Source organism: Salmo salar, chromosome ssa12 (genome assembly GCF_905237065.1).
Source record: "Salmo salar chromosome ssa12, Ssal_v3.1, whole genome shotgun sequence".
Lineage (NCBI taxonomy): Eukaryota > Metazoa > Chordata > Actinopteri > Salmoniformes > Salmonidae > Salmo > Salmo salar.
This window is the reverse complement of record NC_059453.1, coordinates 35654151-35674314: the sequence shown is the minus strand read 5'-3', so window position 1 is coordinate 35674314 and position 20164 is coordinate 35654151. Positions and strand designations below refer to the sequence as shown.

The window sequence follows — 20164 nt, the reverse complement described above, 5'->3', positions numbered from 1 at the left end:
TTTGAAAAAGACATGCAGGGCTTGACATGAACCTGTGTATCAACTTTTTCTTCAGACAAGGAGGTGACTGAAAATGTTGTTGTTTGATGCAAGAAAGCACTTTACTAAATAAACTGCATTATTATTCCCATGCCATTATTACAGAGAATCAGACAAATTATGGATATGAACAAATGTGCACGTGGCTACATGCAGCTCTCACTTTGATCTGAAAACAAGCTAATCTACTCATGACCACTCATGCTGTAAGCACAGTCCAGTTCAAAGTGAATGGCACAGATCCATAAATGGCAATGGTCGATTTGCATATAGGCCCACTGCAGCTCTGATTGGTTATGCCGCACCAGTCTGTAGAGTATAGGCTGAGTCATGTGTGTCAATAGAATCCTACTCCGATGCATTCTGCCTACAAGAAAATCTCTTTCAAAGTTAGTTTTGCATACAAAGTCTTGAATAGTTTGTTGTGTTTCGGTATGTTGCATTGAAAGTAGCTAATATTACGTTGATTCAATCACAATTCCCACAGTAAAGGGAAACGTTGACAGAAAGTTGAGTGAACTTGTGCTTATGGCTGTACATGGCTGATATTTGGTATATTGACTTCAATACAAAACCTAGGATGCTCATGGTTCTCACCCGCTTCCATATACTTAAAGTAATTATGACAACTTACGGAGGACATCCTCCAACCTATCAGAGCTCTTGCAGCATGAACTGACATGTTGTCCACACAATCAAAGAATGAATCTAGTACTGAAAGCATAAGCTACAGATAGCTAGCACTGCAGTGTATAACATGTGATGAGTAGTTGACTCAAAGAGAAAGACAATAGTTAAATTAATTTCTTAAATGAAGGAGAAGCAAGAGAGAGAGCTTGCTATATATTTTTCACTTTCACTTATTTAGCCAACGAATGCAGCTAGCTAAACTCCGCAAAAAAAGAAACGTCCCTTTTTCAGGACCCTGTCTTTGAAAGATAATTAGTAAAAATCCAAATAACTTCACAGATCTTCATTGTAAAGGGTTTAAATACTGTTTCCCAATTAATGAACATGCGCCTGTGGAACAGTCGTTAAGACACTAACAGCTTACAGACGGTAGGCAATTAAGGTCACAGTTATGAAAATGTAACACTAAAGAGGCCTTTCTACCGACTCTGAAAAATACCAAACGATAGATGCCCAGGGTCCCTGCTCATCTGCGTGAACGTGCCTTAGGCATGCTGCAAAGAGGTATGAGGACTGCAGATGGGGCCAGGGCAATAAATTGCAATGTCTGTACTGTGAAACGCCTAAGACAACGCTACAGGATGGACAGCTGATCATCCTTGCAGTGGCAGACCACATGTACCAACACCTGCACAGGATCGGTACATCCGAACATCACACCTGCGGGACAGGTACAGGATGGAAACAACAACTGCCCAAGTTACACCAGGAACGCACAATCCCTCCATCAGTGCTCAGACTGTCCGCAATAGGCTGAGAGAGGCTGGACTGAGGGCTTGTAGGCCTGTTGTAAGGCAGGTCGTCACCAGACATCACCGGCAACAACGTCGCTGGACCAGACAGGACTGGCAAAAAGTGCTCTTCACTGACGAGTCACGGTTTTGTCTCACCAGGGGTGGTGGTCGGATTTGCGTTTATCGTTGAAGAAATTAGCGTTACACCGAGGCATGTACTCTAGAGTGGGATTGATTTGGAGGTGGAGGTCCGTCATGGTCTGGGGCGGTGTGTCACAGCATCATCAGACTGAGCTTGTTGTCATTGCAGGCAATCTCAATGCTGTGCGTTACAGGGAAGACATCCTCCTCCCTCATGTGGTACCCTTCCTGCAGGCTCATCCTGACATGACCCTCCAGCATGACAATGCCACCAGCCATACTGCTCATTCTGTGCATGATTTCCTGCAAGACAGGAACGTCAGTGTTCTGCCATGGCAAGTGAAGAGCCCGAATCTCAATCCCATTGAGCACGTCTGGGACCTGTTGGTTTGGAGGGTGAGGGCTAGGGCCATTCCCCCCAGAAATGTCCGGGAACTTGCAGGTGACTTGGTGGAAGAGTGGGGTAACATCTCACAGCAAGAACTGGCAAATCTGGTGCAGTCCATGAGGAGGAGATGCACTGCAGTATTTAATCCAGCCGGTGGCAACACCAGATACTAACTGTTACTTTTGATTTTGACCCCCCCTTTGTTCAGGGACACATTATTCAATTTCTGTTAGACACGTCTGTGGAACTTGTTTAGTTTATGTCTCAGTTGTTGAATCTTGTTATGTTCATACAAATATTTACACATGTTAAGTTTGCTGAAAACAAACGCAGTTGACAGTGAGAGGACGTTTCTTTTTTTACTGAGTTTAGTTTCAAACACCCGGCTTAGAGAGGGATGCGATGTTAGCCATAGTCAGCTAGCTATCAATACTGGAACTCTTCCAAGTCAAGGTAAGCTTTTGGTTTTATTAATTTATTGCCACCGGGGCCCACCAGTGTAACTTCTAAAATGCTTGCTATACACTGTACTGCATGATTGCAGCTAGCTGGTTTACTAACGCGTAGTAGCTATGTTGACTATGACATTAGCTAATATGGTGAAAACCATGTAGGCTGTGTGTAGCAGTTAGCGGTTATGGTAGGAAGGTTTGAAACGTTTTTTTCCCGCCTGGTCACAGACAGCTTTTGTGTTGTGCACTTAAGTCCACAAGCAAAGGGAAAAGGTGAGACGAGGATAGCGTGTAGATGCGAGAAGGAATTATACAATGAGCAAAGTGATCATGCTGTTTGTATGTTGCTGCTATGAAAGTGAACTGTGTTTGCGGGTGATTGGGTGTATTGATTCCACCAATTCTGTTGATAAACGTTTCTTAAACGGAAGCGAACGAAACAGGGATAAACATACCTGAATTTGTCCAATAGAAACTTTCGTTTGCAACTGTTTGGACTAATGACGCGAGCCTATTAGATGAGATAAATGCCTTTTTATGCTCGCTTCAAGGCAAGCAACACTGAAGGACGCATGAGAGCATCAGCCGTTCCAGACGACTGTGGGATCACGCTCTCGGTAGCCAATGTGAGCAAGACCTTTAAACAGGTCAACATTCACAAAGTCGCGGGGCCAGATGGATTACCAGGACGTGTACTCAGAGCACGCGCGGGCCAACTGGCAAGTGTCTTCACTGGCATTTTCAACCTCTCCCTGACGAGTCTGTAATACCTACATGTTTCAAGCAGACCACCATTGTCCCTGTGCCCAAGGAAGTGAAGGTAACCTGCCTAAATGATTACCGCCCCGAAGCACTCACGTCGGTAGCCATGAAGTGCTTTGAAAGGCTGGCCATGGCTCACATCAACACCATGATCCCGGAAACCCTAGACCCAAGTCGCATACCACCCCAACAGATCCATAGATGATGAAATCTCAATCGCACTCCACACTGCCCTTTCCCACCTGGACAAAAGGAACACCTATAACAGAATGCTGTTCATTGACTACAGCTCAGCGTTCAACATCATAGTTCCCACAAAGCTCATCACTAAGCTAAGGACCCTGGGACTAAACACCTCCCTCTGCAACTGGATCCTGGACTTCCTGATGGACCTCCCCCAGGTGATAAGGGTAGACAACAACACATCTACCACGCTGATCCTCAACACTGGGGCCCATCAGGGGTCCATGCTTAGTCTCCTCCTGTACTCGCTGTTCACCCACGACTGCATGGCCAAACACGACTCCAACGCCATCATTAAGTTTGCTGACGACACAGGCCTGGTGGTAGGCCTGATCACTGACAACGATGAGACAGCCTGTAGGGAGGTGGTCAGAGACCTGGTAGTGTGGTGCCAGGACAACACCCTCTCCCTCAATGTGATAAAGATAAAGGAGCTGATCGTGGACTACAGGAAAAGGAGGGCCAAGCACACCCCCATTCTCATTGACGGGGCTGTGGTAGAGCAGCTTGAGAGCTTCAAATTCCTTGGTGTCCACATCACCAACAAATTATCATGGACCAAACACACCAAGACAGTCGTGAAGAGGGCACGACAACAACTTTCCCACCCCTCTCAGGAGACTGAAAAGATTTGGCATGGGTCCCCAGATCCTCAAAAGGTTCCACAGCTGTACCATCGAGAGCATCCTGACCGGTTGCATCACCGCCTGGTATGGCAACTGCTCGGCATCTGACTGTAAGGCTCTACAGAGGGTAGTGCGTATGGCCCAGTACATCACTGGGGTCAAGCTTCCTATCATCCAGGACCTCTGTACTAGGCAGAGTCAGAGGAAGGCCCCAAAAAATTGTCAAAGACTCCAGTCACCCAAGTCATAGACTCTTCTCTCTGCTACATCTCAGCAAGTGGTACCGGAGCGCCACTTCTAGGAGCAAAAGGCTCCTTAACAGCTTCTACCCCCAAGCCATAAGACTGCTGAACAATTAATCAAATGGCCACCTGGATTTTTTAAATTGACATGCCCCTCCTTTTGTTTTTACACTGCTGCTACTCGCTGTTCATTATCGATGCATAGTCACTTTTCCCCTACCTACACGTACAAAATAACTCAACTAACCTGTACCCCCTGTATACAGTATAGCCTCATTTTTGTGTTACTTTGTTTTTCTTGAACTGCATTGCTGGTTAAGGGCTTGTGAGTAAGCATTTCACAGTAAGGTCTACACCAGTTGTATTCAGAACATGTGACAAATACCATTTGATTTGATGATTACACCCGAGATCAGCTAGATGCAGGCAAGAGTGTGCAAGGCGATATTGTGTCACGGTCACCTTGATTACTAAAACATTTCATTCGTAGGCTAGGTTGTAGCAACCTCATGATGGGCATAGGGAAAATTTTAGAATTTAGTATTTTATTAGCAGTGGTGGGGAAAGTACACAATTGTCATACTTGAGTAAAAGTAAAGATACTTTTGTAATGAACACAATGGGAGACAGAGAGTTGGTTTCAAGCACAGGGCGCAGCAGGTGTTTATTTGTAATGGACCACAGGAGGTAGCTGGGTCAGGGGCAGGCAGAAGGTCATGCACAGGGGGTCCAACAAGGCAATAGTACAGGCAGGGTTAAGGCTAGTAACGTTGTCCAGGAGATCCAATAGGCTAAGGTACAGGCAGGGAATAGGCATCATTAGTGAGGCAGGCAAAAACTATCATACACGGGGGGATTAAATTACGGGAAACCCACCACTCCAACTACAAGTGTGTCACAAAACCCCACAATACCTAACTAAATAGTGTGTGATAATGACATACAGGTGTGTGAACAGGTGATCAGAACTCAGGTGATTGGGATCTGGACAGTGAGCTGCGTTCAGGGGATCTATGTGTTTGAGAGTGTGGGCTGGAAAGTGACAATGAAAGACACAATACAGAACATTCATAGGCAATATCAGCTCAAGGTCAGAACTACATAAATTAAAAAATGGCATACGCAGCCTACATATCAATACATACAAACATAATATCTAGGCCAAATAGGGGTGGTGTGTGTTGTTGCTTTGTCTGTTTCTTTTAACCATATTTGCTGTTCATTTGGGCAATATGACATGGAAGGGAGTGCCATATAATGTCTCTATATAATACTGTACGCTTTCTTGAATTTTTTCAATATTTGGGGACTGTGAAAAGACCCCTGGTGGCATGTCTGGTGGGGTAAGCGTGTGTGTCAGTGCTGTGTTGACTATGTAAACAAATTGGAATTCTCAGCACATTAATGTTTCTTATAAAAATAAGAGTTACAGTCAGTCTCTTCTCAACTCTTAGCCAAGAGAGACTGGCATGCATAGTATTTATATTAGCCCTCCGATTACAATAAAAAGCAAGAGTGCCTCTCTGTTCTGGGCCAGCTGCAGCCTAACTCGGTCTTTCTTTGCAGCACTTGAGCCTGCAGGAGTTATTTTTTGTGTGTGTGTGTGTTGTCAAAAAAGCAGAGCATCTCTTTACTATGGACAGACCTCTCCCCATCTTTACAACCATTGAATCTACATGTTTTGACCATGACAGTTTACAATCTAAGGTAACACCAAGTCATTGAATTTTCTCAACTTGTTCAAAGGCTACATTTTAATGCAGGCTTTAAGGCAACAAAACATTTGAAAGGGGGTGTAGAATTTCTATAGGCACTGTAAGATGAGTGGCTTGTATTTGCAAGTTTCATAAACATATTTTTTATATATATATTTACTTTTAAGGTTATTATTTTTTTTGTATTTTTACAAAGCAAAAGTATTTGAAGTCAAAAGTTGTCTAATGACGTTACAGAAGCACGGATCACGTGGTCCACCAGGCATCAGCTGATGACTTCCTTGTTGCCGTTCTGCTTGTCGTCAGAGATAAGAGCAATTGCAGAATCTCTTCCTTACATCCAAGAACAGACGCGGTTTCCTTGGTCTTGTTTATGTCAAATTGTGGATTAAGAAGGTACTTTGACACGTTTAATAACTCACTTTAATATAGAACGTACAGCTTTTTTTCTTATACTAATGCTCTTGCTAGCTAGCCAGCAAGCTAACTTTTACTGATCTAAATACCAGACTGTAGTGCCATTGCGGTAAACCTCCTTTTAGCTAGCTACAGTAACGTTAGAGTATCCTGAAATTATGTATGTAGTTTTAGGCTACGTTTTTCGACATCAACGTACTCGATAATCCAGTCAGTCCCTGCGGAACTATAATGATTGGGCGTCAGTAAAGTTGCAGTTTCTCTTCTTTTTTGTGTCAATAACATCGCAAATGAATTTTGTCATGACTAATTTGTAGAATTTTGCAGCTGTGTCCCACTTCTGCCGTCGCTAACATTCCATCCATGAGTACCTCAGACAGTGACGAGGATTCTTACAATGAGAGGACAGCTCTGGTTGCATCCGAGATACCTTCTGTGCCATCTTACCAACAAGACCCTGACCAACCCCAGCCTGCAGACATGGAGCCCAGGGTAGGTGTCCTCTGCACTGTTGGGCAAGTGCCCTTCCCAGAGCGGGGACACCTTGGATCAATTCAATGGCTCTATCTTAATTGGTCTTTGCGATTCCTTGTATCCTATCTCCTCACCTCCTTTGCAAATGTATTGGAGGAGATGGTCCAAGGTCCCTCCCTGTACCCTCCCCAACGCATTTTGAGAAGTCGGCAAGGAATTTAGGATGACTTGAGAATGAGCCTTTGAATCAAGTGTCCGCAACTCTTAGATAGTGGTGATTGTGATGAATATATACTGTGGGTATCACAGCCACTACTTGCTATTTTCTGTTGAAACCTTCATAGTGCAATAATAACACTATTATTCACACCATGTACTATTTTGATGTAATAAGCAATGCTAGAAAGTGCTTCATTACCTTGCAGCGCCGCCCGGTGGCCCCAGAGCCTGCAGCTGAACCCCCCAGCCTGGACAGGAGTGCCGTGGAGCGGGAGCCCGTAGACCTGGAGGAAGAGGAGGAACTCACCCTCAAGTATGGCGCCAAGCATGTCATCATGCTGTTCGTCCCCGTCACCCTTTGCATGGTGGTCGTCGTAGCCACCATCAAGTCGGTCAGCTTCTACACTGAGAAGAATGGACAGCAGCTGTAAGTGTTTTTTTTCCTTCTGTTTAGTAGCCTAGCTTGGGTTATGTTCCGAGGTATAAAACGGACAGAAGCGGGGAGGGGCTGCTACCTGGACCTGTCCAATAAGAATTGCACATTTTTGTGTTCCGTTTCAAAACGTTTTCTGTTGTGCCCTAATGAACACAACCCAGTGTAATATGAGAAGAGATGCTTCTTTGCGTGATAATATGAGATGAGCTGCTTCTATGCATGACATTATGAGAAGAGGTGGTTCTCGCATATCTTTATGACAGAACCTTAAGGGAACTTTTCCTGTGATCTGACATGCTTAGAACTTAGTAGACACGAAAGTCTTTATAACTTGAGTATGTTATGCGACAGGTTTTCCCACACTTTAGTAGAAGCTAAATTCATATCTATCTCGCTGGAACTAAGGCTAAATTAGAGTTGGCCAGCCTTCCCTCTGGTCATGGGGAGCTACTGGGTGTGCAGGCTTTTGCTCCAGCCCTACTATAACAGCCTGAAATCCAGAACCTGATTTTGTAGAATAAGGTGTGTTCGAGTATGGCTGGAGCAAAATCCTGCAGGAGGGTAGCTAGCTAGTAATCTGAGAAGGAGGGTTGGCCACTCATGAGATAAATATTAGGTGTAGATAATATTAGGTTTAGAGTGAAGTTGCCTCTAGATGCTGATCCAAGGTCAGTTCTACATTTCCCCGTCTAATAGTTAAGGTTAGGATTGGGGGAGGGGAAGCTGATCCTAGATCTGTACCTAGGGGGAAACTACACCACGGAGGATAGCATTTGCGTCAGGCCGCTTTTCATGATTGTTGATTTGACTCTGGCCCTGTTAGGATCTACACGCCGTTCACAGAGGACACAGACACAGTGGGCGAGCGGCTGCTCAACTCGGTGCTCAACACCATCATCATGATCAGCGTCATCGTGGTCATGACCATCTTCTTGGTCGTGCTCTACAAGTACCGCTGCTACAAGGTGAGACAGACCAAGAGTGTATTCAGTAATGTGAGACATTCTAAACATTGCAGATAGAATACCAGGGAATTGTGTCCACTCTATTCATTCTGTCTAACAGGTAATCATATCTGTTGTTTTACACCGTACATTTCTATCTAAACGTTCTGTAACGTTACATCTTGAACAGGCCCCAAGCTTGGAGTGCTGTGTTCTAATGCTCTGTGTCATCCTAGTTCATTCATGGATGGCTCATCCTGTCCTCGCTGATGCTGCTCTTCTGGTTCAGCTTCATGTACCTGGGGTGAGTGTACATCCCTGGAATTGTTTGTAGTCAGCCATATGGTATCATGTTGCCTTGCTGTTGTGGGTTGTTTCGAGGAGAGAGCGGGACAGGAAGGCTGTCTCATAATATATAGGCTCTTTATATAGGCTTAGTTCATGGCTCTGGTCAAAGGTAGTGCACTATATAGGGAATAGGATGTCACTTGTTTTACACCCCAACGCACCATATGCATTTGGGACAGTAAACTGGAAGTGCTTCTCTGCACTATAGTTATTCTGGGCTAGTTAAATTGTGTGTGTGTGTGGCCACACAATGCTTGCGTTAGCCGGGTGTTATTGATACACACAGCAAGGGGAACTGATACTGCTGCTTCGTTGGAAGCAGAACTTGTTAATTAGAACCTAACAACACATATTTTCAGAGTTAAAAACTCGACGGACACTATGAAAGCTCAAACCAAGTATATTCTTCCCAGAGGGTCAATACAGCTGCATCAGACAAAGACATGTTTCGAATAATTGTGGTATATGTACCCCACTTTGGGTGGAGTCTCCTCCTTTTTGCTCAACTTAGTTTCCTGCCTAGCAATAAAGATACAAAGTGATACTGGTAATAAACTTTTCTTTCTCCCTTAATGTGACCTGACCTGACCTCGACCCCCTTCATCACTAATCCATGGCTCTCTCCCCTTGTCAATGCTGCCACGTGATCGTTTTCCCTACACTCAGCACATTCCAAGCTTAATTGCACACGCATATACCTTCCTCCTACAGATAACCATTAACTTCTGGTTCTCTAAACCTAATCACTCAACATTTCAACAGGATACCTGATAATTAACCCTATCCCAAGTTAGTACCCAGAATCCATCAGTATTTTGATGCTACTTTTCTCTGTGGTTATTGACAATTTTCCCAAAAATATTGCCTTAAAGAAATTTCCACCACACTAGTGTATTAAGTAACTTTGTTGGCTCAAACTTCTCCCCCCCTCAGCTTTTGTTATTTAAAGAACTGTCTGACCGGTCTGAAAGATCACCTTAGTCCCTGGGCCAGAGAACCCCACTGTCTTCACTTATAGTACCAGTCAAGTTTGGAAACACCTACTCATTCTAGTTTTTATTTTTATTTTGACTATTTCTACATTTTAGAATAATAGTGAAGACATCAAAACTATGAAATAACACCAATGGAATCATGTAGTAACCAAAAAAGTGTTAAACAAATCAAAATGTTATATTTGAGATTCTTCAAAGTAGCCAGCCTTTGTCTTGATGACAGCTTTGCACAATCTTGGCATTCTCTCAACCAGCTTCATGAGGTAGTCACCTGGAATGCATTTAAATTAATTAGGTGTGCTTTGTTAAGTTCATTTGTGGAATTTTTTCCTCCTTGATGCGTTTGAGCCATTTAGATGTGTTGTGACAAGATAGGGGTGGTATACAGAAAATAGCCCTATTTGGTAAAATACCAAGTCCATATTATGGCAAGAACATCTCAAATAAGCAAAGAGAAATGACAGTCAATCATTACTTTAAGACATGAAGGTCAGTCAAGCCGGAAAATTCCAGGAACTTTGAACATTTCTTTACCCTGCATCCTACTGCTGGCTTGCTTCTGAAGCTAAGCAGGGTTGGTCCTGGTCAGTCCCTGGATGGGAGACCAGATGCTGCTGGAAGTTGTGTTGGAGGGCCAGTAGGAGGCACTCTTTCCTCTGGTCTAAAAAACATATCCCAATGCCCCAGACACTGCCCTGTGTAGGGTGCCATCTTTCGGATGGGGCGTTAAACGGGTGTCCTGACTCTCTGAGGTCATTAAAGATCCCATGGCACTTATCGTAAGAGTAGGGGTGTTAACCCCGGTGTCCTGGCTAAATTCCCAAGCTGTCCAGCATACCATCATGGTCACCTAATCATCCCCAGCTTACAATTGGCTCTTTTATCCCCCCCCCTTCTCTCCTGTAACTATTCCCCAGGTCGTTGCTGTAAATGAGTGTGTTCTCAGTCAACTTACCTGGTTAAATAACGGTAAAATAAAAATAAAAAAAATAAAAAGTGCAGTTGCAAAAACCATCTAGCGCTGTGATGAAACTGGCTCTCATGAGGACCACCACAGGTAAGGAAGACCCAGAGTTACCTCTGCTGAAGAGGATAAGTTCATTAGAGTTACCAGCATCAAATTGCAGCCCAAATAAATGCTTCAGAGTTCAAGTAACAGACACATCTCAACATCAACTGTTCAGAGGAGATTGCGTGAATCCGGCCTTCATGGTCAAATTGCTTCAACGAAACCACTACTAAAGGACACTAATAAGAAGAAGAGACTTGCTTGGGCCAAGAAACATGAGCAATGGACATTAGACCGGTGGAACTCTGTCCTTTGTTCAAAGTTCAAATTCGAGATTTTTGGTTGCAACTGCTGTGTCTTTGTGAGAAGCAGAGTCGGTGAACGGATGATCTCCACATGTGTGGTTCCCACCGTGAAGCATGGAGGAGGTGTGGGGGTGCTTTGCTGGTGACACTGTCTGTGATTTATTTAGAATTCAAGGCACACTTAACCAGCATGGCTACCACAGCATTCTGCAGAGATGCACCATCCCATCTGGTTTGGGCTTATCATTTGTTTTTCAACAGGACAATGACCCAAAACACCTCCAGGCTGTGTAAGGGCTATTTGACCAAGAAGGAGAGTGATGGAGTGCTGCATCAGATGACCTGGCCTCCACAATCACCCAACCTCAACCCAATTGAGATGGTTTGGGATGAGTTGGACCGCAGAGTGATGGAAAAGCAGCCAACAAGTGCTCAGCATATGTGGGAACTCCTTCAAGACTGTTGGAAAAGCATTCCTCATGAAGTCGGTTGAGTGAATGCCAAGAGCGTGCAGAGGGTGGCTACTTTGAAGAATCTAAAACACAAAATATAGATTTTGATTTGTTTAACACTTTTTTGGGGGTTACTTCACGATTCCATATGTGTTATTTCATAGTTTCGTATTTCATAGTCTTCACTATTATTCTACAATGTAGAAAATAGTAAAAATAAAGATAAACCTTTGAGCAGGTGTGTCTAAACTTTTGACTGGTACTGTACATCAAAGAAGCATTCTAATTACTCAGTTCACACTCTGGATGGGAGCATCTCAACAGTTTAATGTGAATTCCTCATCTTAAAAGATAGTACAGAGGAAAGGAAGGGTATTCATCTGTCCTACTCAGATCACTATGGATGAAGGATAGGAGGTGAGGAAAGGAAGCCACTAGTGATCATTGAGATGCATCCCTTGTCTGTAAAGCGGTTTGAGGTTTGAATGCACTTTACATTAAGTTCGATTTGACAGGTCTCTCTCCTCCTATCCAGGGAGGTATTTAAAACCTACAACTTGGCCATGGATTACCCCACAGTAGCCATGATCATCTGGAACTTTGGGGCAGTAGGAATGATCTGTATACACTGGAAGGGGCCTCTGCAGCTGCAGCAGGCCTACCTCATCGCCATCTCGGCCCTCATGGCCCTGGTGTTCATCAAGTACCTGCCCGAGTGGTCCGCCTGGGTCATCCTGGGAGCCATCTCTGTCTACGGTGAGTAGGAGGGCTCAGACTACATTTTGCTGTTGGTTTATACTGTCTGGCATCATCTGGAAACAACCCCTAGCAATTTAGTCTCTAGTCTCGACACTGAGGTGATTTGAAACGATTGGATAGATATAAGGACCTTGATAGATAATAATTTCCACTTAGCATATCCCTAGACAAGGTGGAGGTTCCATCTTTTGTCTAGAAATGTAGAAGATTTGGTGGTGCAAGGTCCTTGGATGGGTATAAATTCCAACTAGCCTATGCCAGTGTAAGGTGAATGTACTATCCAATTCCGTATACCTATCTATTCCTTTCAGGTCTTTGTGAATAGCCAAGAGGGGTAGAGACTACAGGTTGTTTCTGGACGGGACCTTTGATTTAATGGCATAGGTGTTAAATTGACGCTTCTTTTTAACTGTGATGGTAGACCAGTTATCATGCTGCTGTACAGACCTCGACTATTAGCTGAGCACCATCTGTCAAAAAGTGTGCGATTTCATCATGTATAAATGTTGCAATCATTCTCCAGTAGTTCAGTACTTTTTTTTTTGCTCATTCAGAAATTCCTGTGTCATGCTACTGTCCTTTGTTTGCAGATTTGGTTGCGGTCTTGTGCCCTAAAGGTCCTCTCAGGATGCTTGTAGAGACCGCACAGGAGCGTAACGAGCCAATCTTCCCTGCTCTCATATATTCATGTAAGTACAAGGTTTTGTACATTGGGGCACACCATAGCAAACTGTTTCGCAACAGAAAGTGTATCTTGTTAAACAAGTTCAGGGGGTGTATTCTCTTCAAACAGAACAAAGAGACCTACCTGAATTAGTCCAATAAATTCATTACATTTTTTGTTGCAAACATGTTTTGCTACCATAAGAGCATTTCTTCATTTTTACAATTCTATAAAATTTTTTTATGTTGGTCGCTTATATTTGTCATTTTTTTTTTTTTTTTTTTTTATTATTATTTTTTATCTCCCTATTCCCCCTGAGACACCCTCGAGAGTGTGGTCATGGCCACAGTCTGCCATTATCATCTGGAGTAATTTAGGGTTATGTGCTTTGCTTAAGGGCACATAATGAACACGACCCAACTCTGAGGGAATAGGCATCATGCAAAGCAGCGGCTCCTTGTCTTGGTGCACGGGGGCCCTTTATGTGTGTTTGTTTTAGTTCAATTCAGATTTGACCAAAATGTCTGTTCGGTTTCTTTGAGTTGGTTCTCGAGCCTTTGGTATGGTTCGTAATTTCCTTCCATAAGGATGCCTTTCGACCAAAATTATGAGTCTTGCAGAATTGCACCAGTTTACTAATAGGACTTTAATTTATTTTTAGCTGCCATGATATGGATGGTTGGGATGGCCAACCCAGCAAGAAATGCAGAGCCCACAAATCAAGATACAGGTACGTTTTGTCAAATTTCTGCTTATAACCCTTTGGCTTTAACAATGCTCAGTTTGTTCCTAGTCTCAACTATGTGTGTGTATATGTATGTATGTATGTATGTGTGTATATATATTTATTTATTTATTTATTTATTTATTAGTGCCTTGCAAAAGTATATATATTAGTGCCTTGCAAAAGTATTCACCCCCCTTGGCGTTTTTCCTATTTTGTTTCATTACAACCTGTAATTGAAATTGATTTTCATTTGGATTTCATGTAATGGACATACACAAAATAGTCAAAATTGGTGAAGTGAAATGGAAAAAAATAACTATTTAAAAAAAAAAAAAAAGAATTAAAGTGGTGCGTGCATATGTATTCACCCCCTTTGCTATGAAGCCCCTAAATAAGATCTGGTGCAACCAATTACCTTCAGAAGTCACATAATTAGTTAGATTGCACACAGGTGGACTTTATTTAACTATATATACACTTGTTCTGAAAGGCACCAGAGTCTGCAACACCACTAAGCAAAGGGCACCACCAAGCAAGCAGCACCATGAAGAACAAGGAGCTCTCCAAACAGGTTAGGGACGAAGTTGTGAAGAAGTACAGATCATGGTTGGGTTCAAAAAAAATATCCGAAACTTTGAACATCCCACAGAGCACCATTTAAATCCATTATTAAAAAATGGAAAGAATATGGCACTACAACAAACCTGACAAGAGAGGGCCACCCACCAAAACTCACGGACCAAGCAAGGAGGGCATTAATTAGAGAGGCAACAAAGAGACCAAAGATAACCCTGAAGGAGCTGCAAAGCTCCACAGTGGAGATTGGAGTATCGGTCCATAGGACCACTTTAAGCCGTACACTCCATAGACCTGGGCTTTACGTAAAAGTGGCCAGAAAAAAGCCACTGCTTAAAGAAAAAAATAAGAAAAAACGTTTGGTGTTTGCCAAAAGGCATGTGGGAGACTCCCCAAACATATGGAAGAAGGTACTCTGGTCAGATGAGACTAAAATTTTGCTTTTTGGCCATCAAGGAAAACGCAGTGTCTGGCGCAAACCCAACACCTCATCACCCCGAGAACACCTTCTCCACAGTAAAGCATGGTGGTGGCGGCATCATGCTGTGGGGATGTTTTTCATCGGCAGGGACTGGAAAACTGATCAGAATTGAAGGAATGATGGTTGGCGCTAAATACAGGGAAATTCTTGAGGGAAACCTGTTTGTCTTCCAGAGATTTGAGACTGGGATGGAGGTTCACCTTCCAGCAGGACAATGACCCTAAGCATACTGCTAAAGCAACACTCGAGTGGTTTAATAATGGGAAACATTTAAATGTCTTGGAATGGCCAAGTCAAAGCCCAGACCTCAATCCAATTGAGAATCTAGCCGGACAAAGATCGTACTTTTTGGAGAAATGTCCTTTGGTCGAATGAAACAAAAATAGAACTGTTTGGCCATAATGACTATCATTATGTTTGGAGGAAAAAGGGAGAGGCTTGCAAGCCAAAGAACACCATCCCAACCGTGAAGGACGGGTGTGGCAGCATCATGTTGTGGGGGTGCTTTGCTGCAGGAGGGACTGGTGCACTTCACAAAATAGATGGCATCATGAGGAAGGAAAATTGTCGATATATTGAAGCAACATCTCAAAACATCAGTCAGGAAGTTAAAGCTTCGTCGCAAATGGGTCTTCCAAATGGACAATGACCCCAAGCATACTTCCAAAGTTGTGGCAAAATGGCTTAAGGACAACAAAGTCAAGGTATTGGAGTGGCCATCACAAAGCCCTGACCTCAATCCCATAGAAAATTTGTGGGCAGAACTGAAAAAGCATGAGCGAGCAAGGAGGCCTACAAACCTGACTCACTTACAGCAGCTCTGTCAGGAGGAATGGGCCAAAATTCACCCAACTTTGTGGGAGGCTACCCGACATGTTTGACCCAAGTTAAACAATTTAAAGGCAATGCTACCAAATACTAATTGAGTGTATGTCAACTTCTGACCCACTGGGAATGTGAAGAAATAAAAGCTGAAATAAATCCTTCTCTCTCCTATTATTCTGTCATTTCACATTCTTAAAATAAAGTGGTGATCCTAACTGACCTAAAACAGGGAATCTTTACTAGGCTTGAATGTCAGGAATTGTGAAACTGAGTTTTTAAATGTATTTGGCTAAGGTGTATGTAAACTTCCGACTTGTATGTATGTATGTATGTATGTATGAAGTCAGAAGTTTACATACACCTTAGCCAAATACATTTAAACTCAGTTTTTCACAATTCCTGATATCTTTTGATTTTCCCATGATGTCAAGCAAAGAGGCACTGAGTTTGAAGGTAGGCCTTGAAATACATCCACAGGTACACCTCCCATTGACTCAAATTATGTCAATTAGCCTATCAGAAGCTTCTAAAGCCATGACATAATTTTCTGGAATTTTCCAAGCTGTTTAAAGGCACAGTCAACTTAGTGTATGTAAACTTCTGACCCACTGGAATTGTGATACAGTGAAATATTCTGTCTGTAAACAATTGTTGGAAAAATTACTTGTGTCATGCACAAAGTAGATGTCCTAACCGACTGCCAAAACTATAGTTTGTTAATTAACAAGAAATTTGGGGAATGGTTGAAAAACACTTAGGTTGGAGTCATTAAAACTCGTATGTAAACTTCCAACTTCAACGTGTGTGTGTGTGTGTGTGTGTGTCTATGGTTTCAACAGTTTCACATTTGTAATGTTTTTTTGGATGAGTGCACTGTAGATTTGAATGCAGGACTTAAAATGAGTAAACTTTTGCCATTTTTGGTTCCTCAGATGAGGAGGCACATCAGAGTGAGGGCAGCGCCCTGGCGAGAGACTGGGTGGAGCCAGAGACTCAAGTGTCCTCTGGGATGAACAGGTCCTACTCAACCGAGGATGACCTAGACGAGGAAGACCGTGAGCACTTTCTGAATCCTAAATCAACCACTAGCCCCTACCCCTTAGGCACAGGATCTGAAAGGATCGGATAGGTGTAAGCAATGGTGTTGAATATTACACCAAGCCTATCAAAATGCAGCCATTTGCCATTTCTAGCCAATCCTTTCAGATCTCCACAAATGCATAGGGGGTAGGGTTCTAGGGGTTGATTGGGGATTGGACAAACATCTCCTGTAGCAAAAAAAATGTTCCTCAGTTATTTTTAGAATTTTGTAATAAATGTGGTTTCTTATGGTGTGAAACTAATCCAAATGGACATGCTGTCGTGTGGTATAATCTGCAGGAGGAGTCAAGCTGGGACTGGGGGACTTCATCTTCTACAGTGTGCTGGTGGGGAAGGCTGCCGCCACCGGAGGAGACTGGAACACCACGCTGGCCTGCTTCGTGGCCATTCTCATAGTGAGTGTTGCAGTCAGACCTAGGGCTGTTGCGGTGGCCGTATTACCGCCACACCGGCAGTCATGAGTCATGACCGCAGTAGAATTCCACGTGACCATTAAGTAATCTCCTTTTATGCACTTTGGACATGCATTGGTAGCATTCAACTCGCTAATGACCATCAGGTTGCTAATGGCCTGGTACTCAGGGCTCTATTGTCCCTCTAACCACTCTGACATCAATGTAAAATCACATCAAACACCTATCATCAAAACAGCATCGTGCTTTTAAAACTCACCTCACTGTGAAGTTCAACAACAGGTTGAAACTGAGTGGAAAACAGTCTTTGCGGATGTTGTTTCAATGTGGATAGCACTTTCTAAGGTGATGATTAATTCAAAACACCCATAAGCTTATTAGCGCTTATCCATAGGCCTATATATGAGCCCATGCCCCCCCCCATTATACAATACAGTCTACTGCATATTATACATTTAAAAAATGATTTAGATGTCTTTGGTACAAAAGTGGTCTAACCTGTAATCTGAAATAACACAAATTCTAGTAATCACCTATGAGTGTGGATTATTATTATTATTATTATTATTATTATTATTATTATGCATACTGGATGGATTGGTTACCTTATTCTACACTCCAAACGTTCTATCCATGAGACTGGGAGTGAAAGTATAGGCCTAGGTGATGCTGTTGGTTCATTGATTGTGCAGGATGGCTTAAAGAGTGAGCCTAAAATTATAGTGAATAACTTTATTTGTTTTTTCCAATTGTATTTATGTATGTTTAACTGTTCAGTTGCATGTCTGAACGAATGTTCAAGATAAGCATACTCATAGTAAACTAGAAAGGTAGTTTCAGCAGAAACTTTGGAATGGGTGTCGATTGCTAGCCTATTTAGTGTGGTGGCTAAGCTGAGAGAGCCCTAAAAATTGTATGATAAAGCACCAAATGTGGCCCATTTGTGGATTTGAAATGTTCTTTAATGACCCCTTCTGTGTCTCACAGGGACTCTGCCTTACTCTTCTGCTGCTGGCCATATTCAAGAAGGCCCTCCCAGCTCTCCCTATCTCCATCACCTTTGGCCTGGTCTTCTACTTCTCTACAGACAACCTGGTCCGCCCCTTTATGGACAACCTTGCTGCCCACCAGTTCTACATCTGACTTCCCGTCTGGGGGTCAATGGAACGCACAACAATTTTTTTCCCCCCACGCCTGGTCTCGTGTTTTCCACCAATGGTAGTCTGTGAGCAAGGATTTGATTGGGGGGACTATAATGCTTTTTAATCAGATTGCGTATATTTTGCTAACAGGTCACCACAAATGAGGGTAAAATGCATCTAGGATTGTTTCATGTGGCAGATGTTCAGTGATACAAGACGGGTGTATCGGTCTGTCTCAGTTCTTATTTTCCAGATATAGGATGGCGTCAAGTTGTTTCTTCTCATTAGATAGGTCAATTTCAATAAGATGCAGGTCAGAAACAGGACATTGTGAATTATCAGGAGAAATCACATTTGTTATTACTCACTATAGATCAATTTGAATTAGGCATTTATGTTCCACTCAACCAACTTTGGGTTATTTTGAGGATAACTTGGCACTCGAACTTCAATAGATCACAAGTGAAGTGGTAACTTGAACAGTCAAAACATACTGCAGTGATCCATTAAAATCAATTCCCCCTCAAATATCTGCTCAAGGCTACTGGTTTTTAAAGGGGCAGTGCAGTCCGAAACTTGATTTTCCAATTTTTTTATATTTTCAGTTTGAGTTCAAAATAACTCTGAAATTGTGAAAATGATAATGATGCCTTTCTTAGTGTAAGAGTTTTTATTTATTTTACACCTGGAATTTCAGCCTGTTCAGGTGGGATGGAGTTTTTGGCCCACAGCATGACATCACAATCTGATCTGATTATTCTGACCAAAAATGGTTCGTTCCAACAGAGTGAATCCTGTGGCTTGCTATATAAAGCAGGCAGACAGGCATTGAGGTCACGGAGTGTATTTTGTGTTATTTTCATAAAATAAAACAGTAATTTATTAGACAGTGATTTAAAAATTACATTAAGACTGCATGGGAGCTTTTAATGTCTAGAGAAAGCAGAAACCCAAAATGTCAAATATATTTTAGGGCTTCACTTCGAGAGTAGTTTTTACTTGATGAATGAGGTATCAAGATTCCAACCCCCTATTGCCCTTCTGTAAATAAGTGAATTAAATAAATAGAACAAGCATAGATTAAAATGAAAGTTTTGTTTGAGGCACTCTGTTCAACAATTGATTCAATCTTGTATGACTCGTAGGAAATTATTTAACTTAACATTTTTTTATTTTCTAATCTTTAAAAAAAAAAATCCAAATGGAAGTCAAAGCATACTCCAGTTTGCTAATTGCTGCAGAGTTACCATGTATTGTGAAGGAGGGCGCCAAAAGGTGTAGGGTGATGTTGCCCATAGACGCTGATCTTGGGTCAGTTTTGCATTTCCCCACTAATGATTAAGTTTAGGATTGGGGAGAGGCTGATGCTAGATCTGTACATAGGGGAAACATTATCCCGGGGTGCTCAAACAAACATGAAGCATGCTGGTCCTAACTAGCCTGAAATCCAAACTGATGTTTTCTGTTTATCAGTTTGTATTGCAGTCTAGTTTCTAACTGCTCACTGAAGACCAACTTGCTGGTAGTAAAATACTGGTCTGCTGTTTGGAATGCGTAGTCTTTATATTGAAAATATATATTTTATAGAATGTAATAATGGTGTAACATTTTATCTTAATACACCTAAATGAAGTACTCTTGATGGATTCTTTTTTTGTACTTTTTTCATTGTGGTGTGCAATAAAGTGGTACATCTGCTAAATTAATTCCAAGAGCAGAAATCTAACAACGGATGAAAGGGTGATTCTAAAATTAGAGTTTATGGTTATTTAGCACCAACTTCCCTGTTTGTATTTCTTATGATTAATAGAATGGAGTTTGGTGCGTCCTAGATTGACCCTTTTA

General features: G+C 42.5%; 1 protein-coding gene across 2 annotated transcripts; it reads left to right on the top strand.

The window, feature by feature from the left end:
• The first annotated feature begins 6292 nt into the window (after positions 1-6292).
• Positions 6293-19961, top strand: psn2 (Presenilin-2). 2 transcript variants are annotated; one of them, XM_045690430.1, is made up of 11 exons: positions 6293-6428; positions 6767-6941; positions 7349-7569; positions 8402-8543; positions 8759-8826; positions 12167-12387; positions 12981-13079; positions 13716-13784; positions 16596-16718; positions 17044-17159; positions 18165-19961. In XM_045690430.1, exons 1-11 carry the CDS (start codon positions 6406-6408, stop codon positions 18318-18320), a joined length of 1413 nt encoding a protein of 470 aa, XP_045546386.1. In that variant the 5' UTR covers positions 6293-6405; the 3' UTR covers positions 18321-19961. The 2 variants fall into 2 exon arrangements, with proteins under 2 accessions (XP_045546386.1, NP_001133459.1); NM_001139987.1 differs by having other exon boundaries at positions 6321-6428; positions 6777-6941; positions 18165-18847.
• Positions 19962-20164: the final 203 nt, after the last annotated feature.

Excerpts from the sequence above, each read along its gene's own strand:
- psn2 (XM_045690430.1), top strand. The coding sequence starts at position 6,406 with ATGTCAAATTGTGGATTAAGAAG. Across the intron at positions 8,544-8,758 it reads ACAAGTACCGCTGCTACAAG|TTCATTCATGGATGGCTCAT; the intron begins GTGAGACAGACC and ends GTGTCATCCTAG. Across the intron at positions 8,827-12,166 it reads TTCAGCTTCATGTACCTGGG|GGAGGTATTTAAAACCTACA; the intron begins GTGAGTGTACAT and ends CCTCCTATCCAG.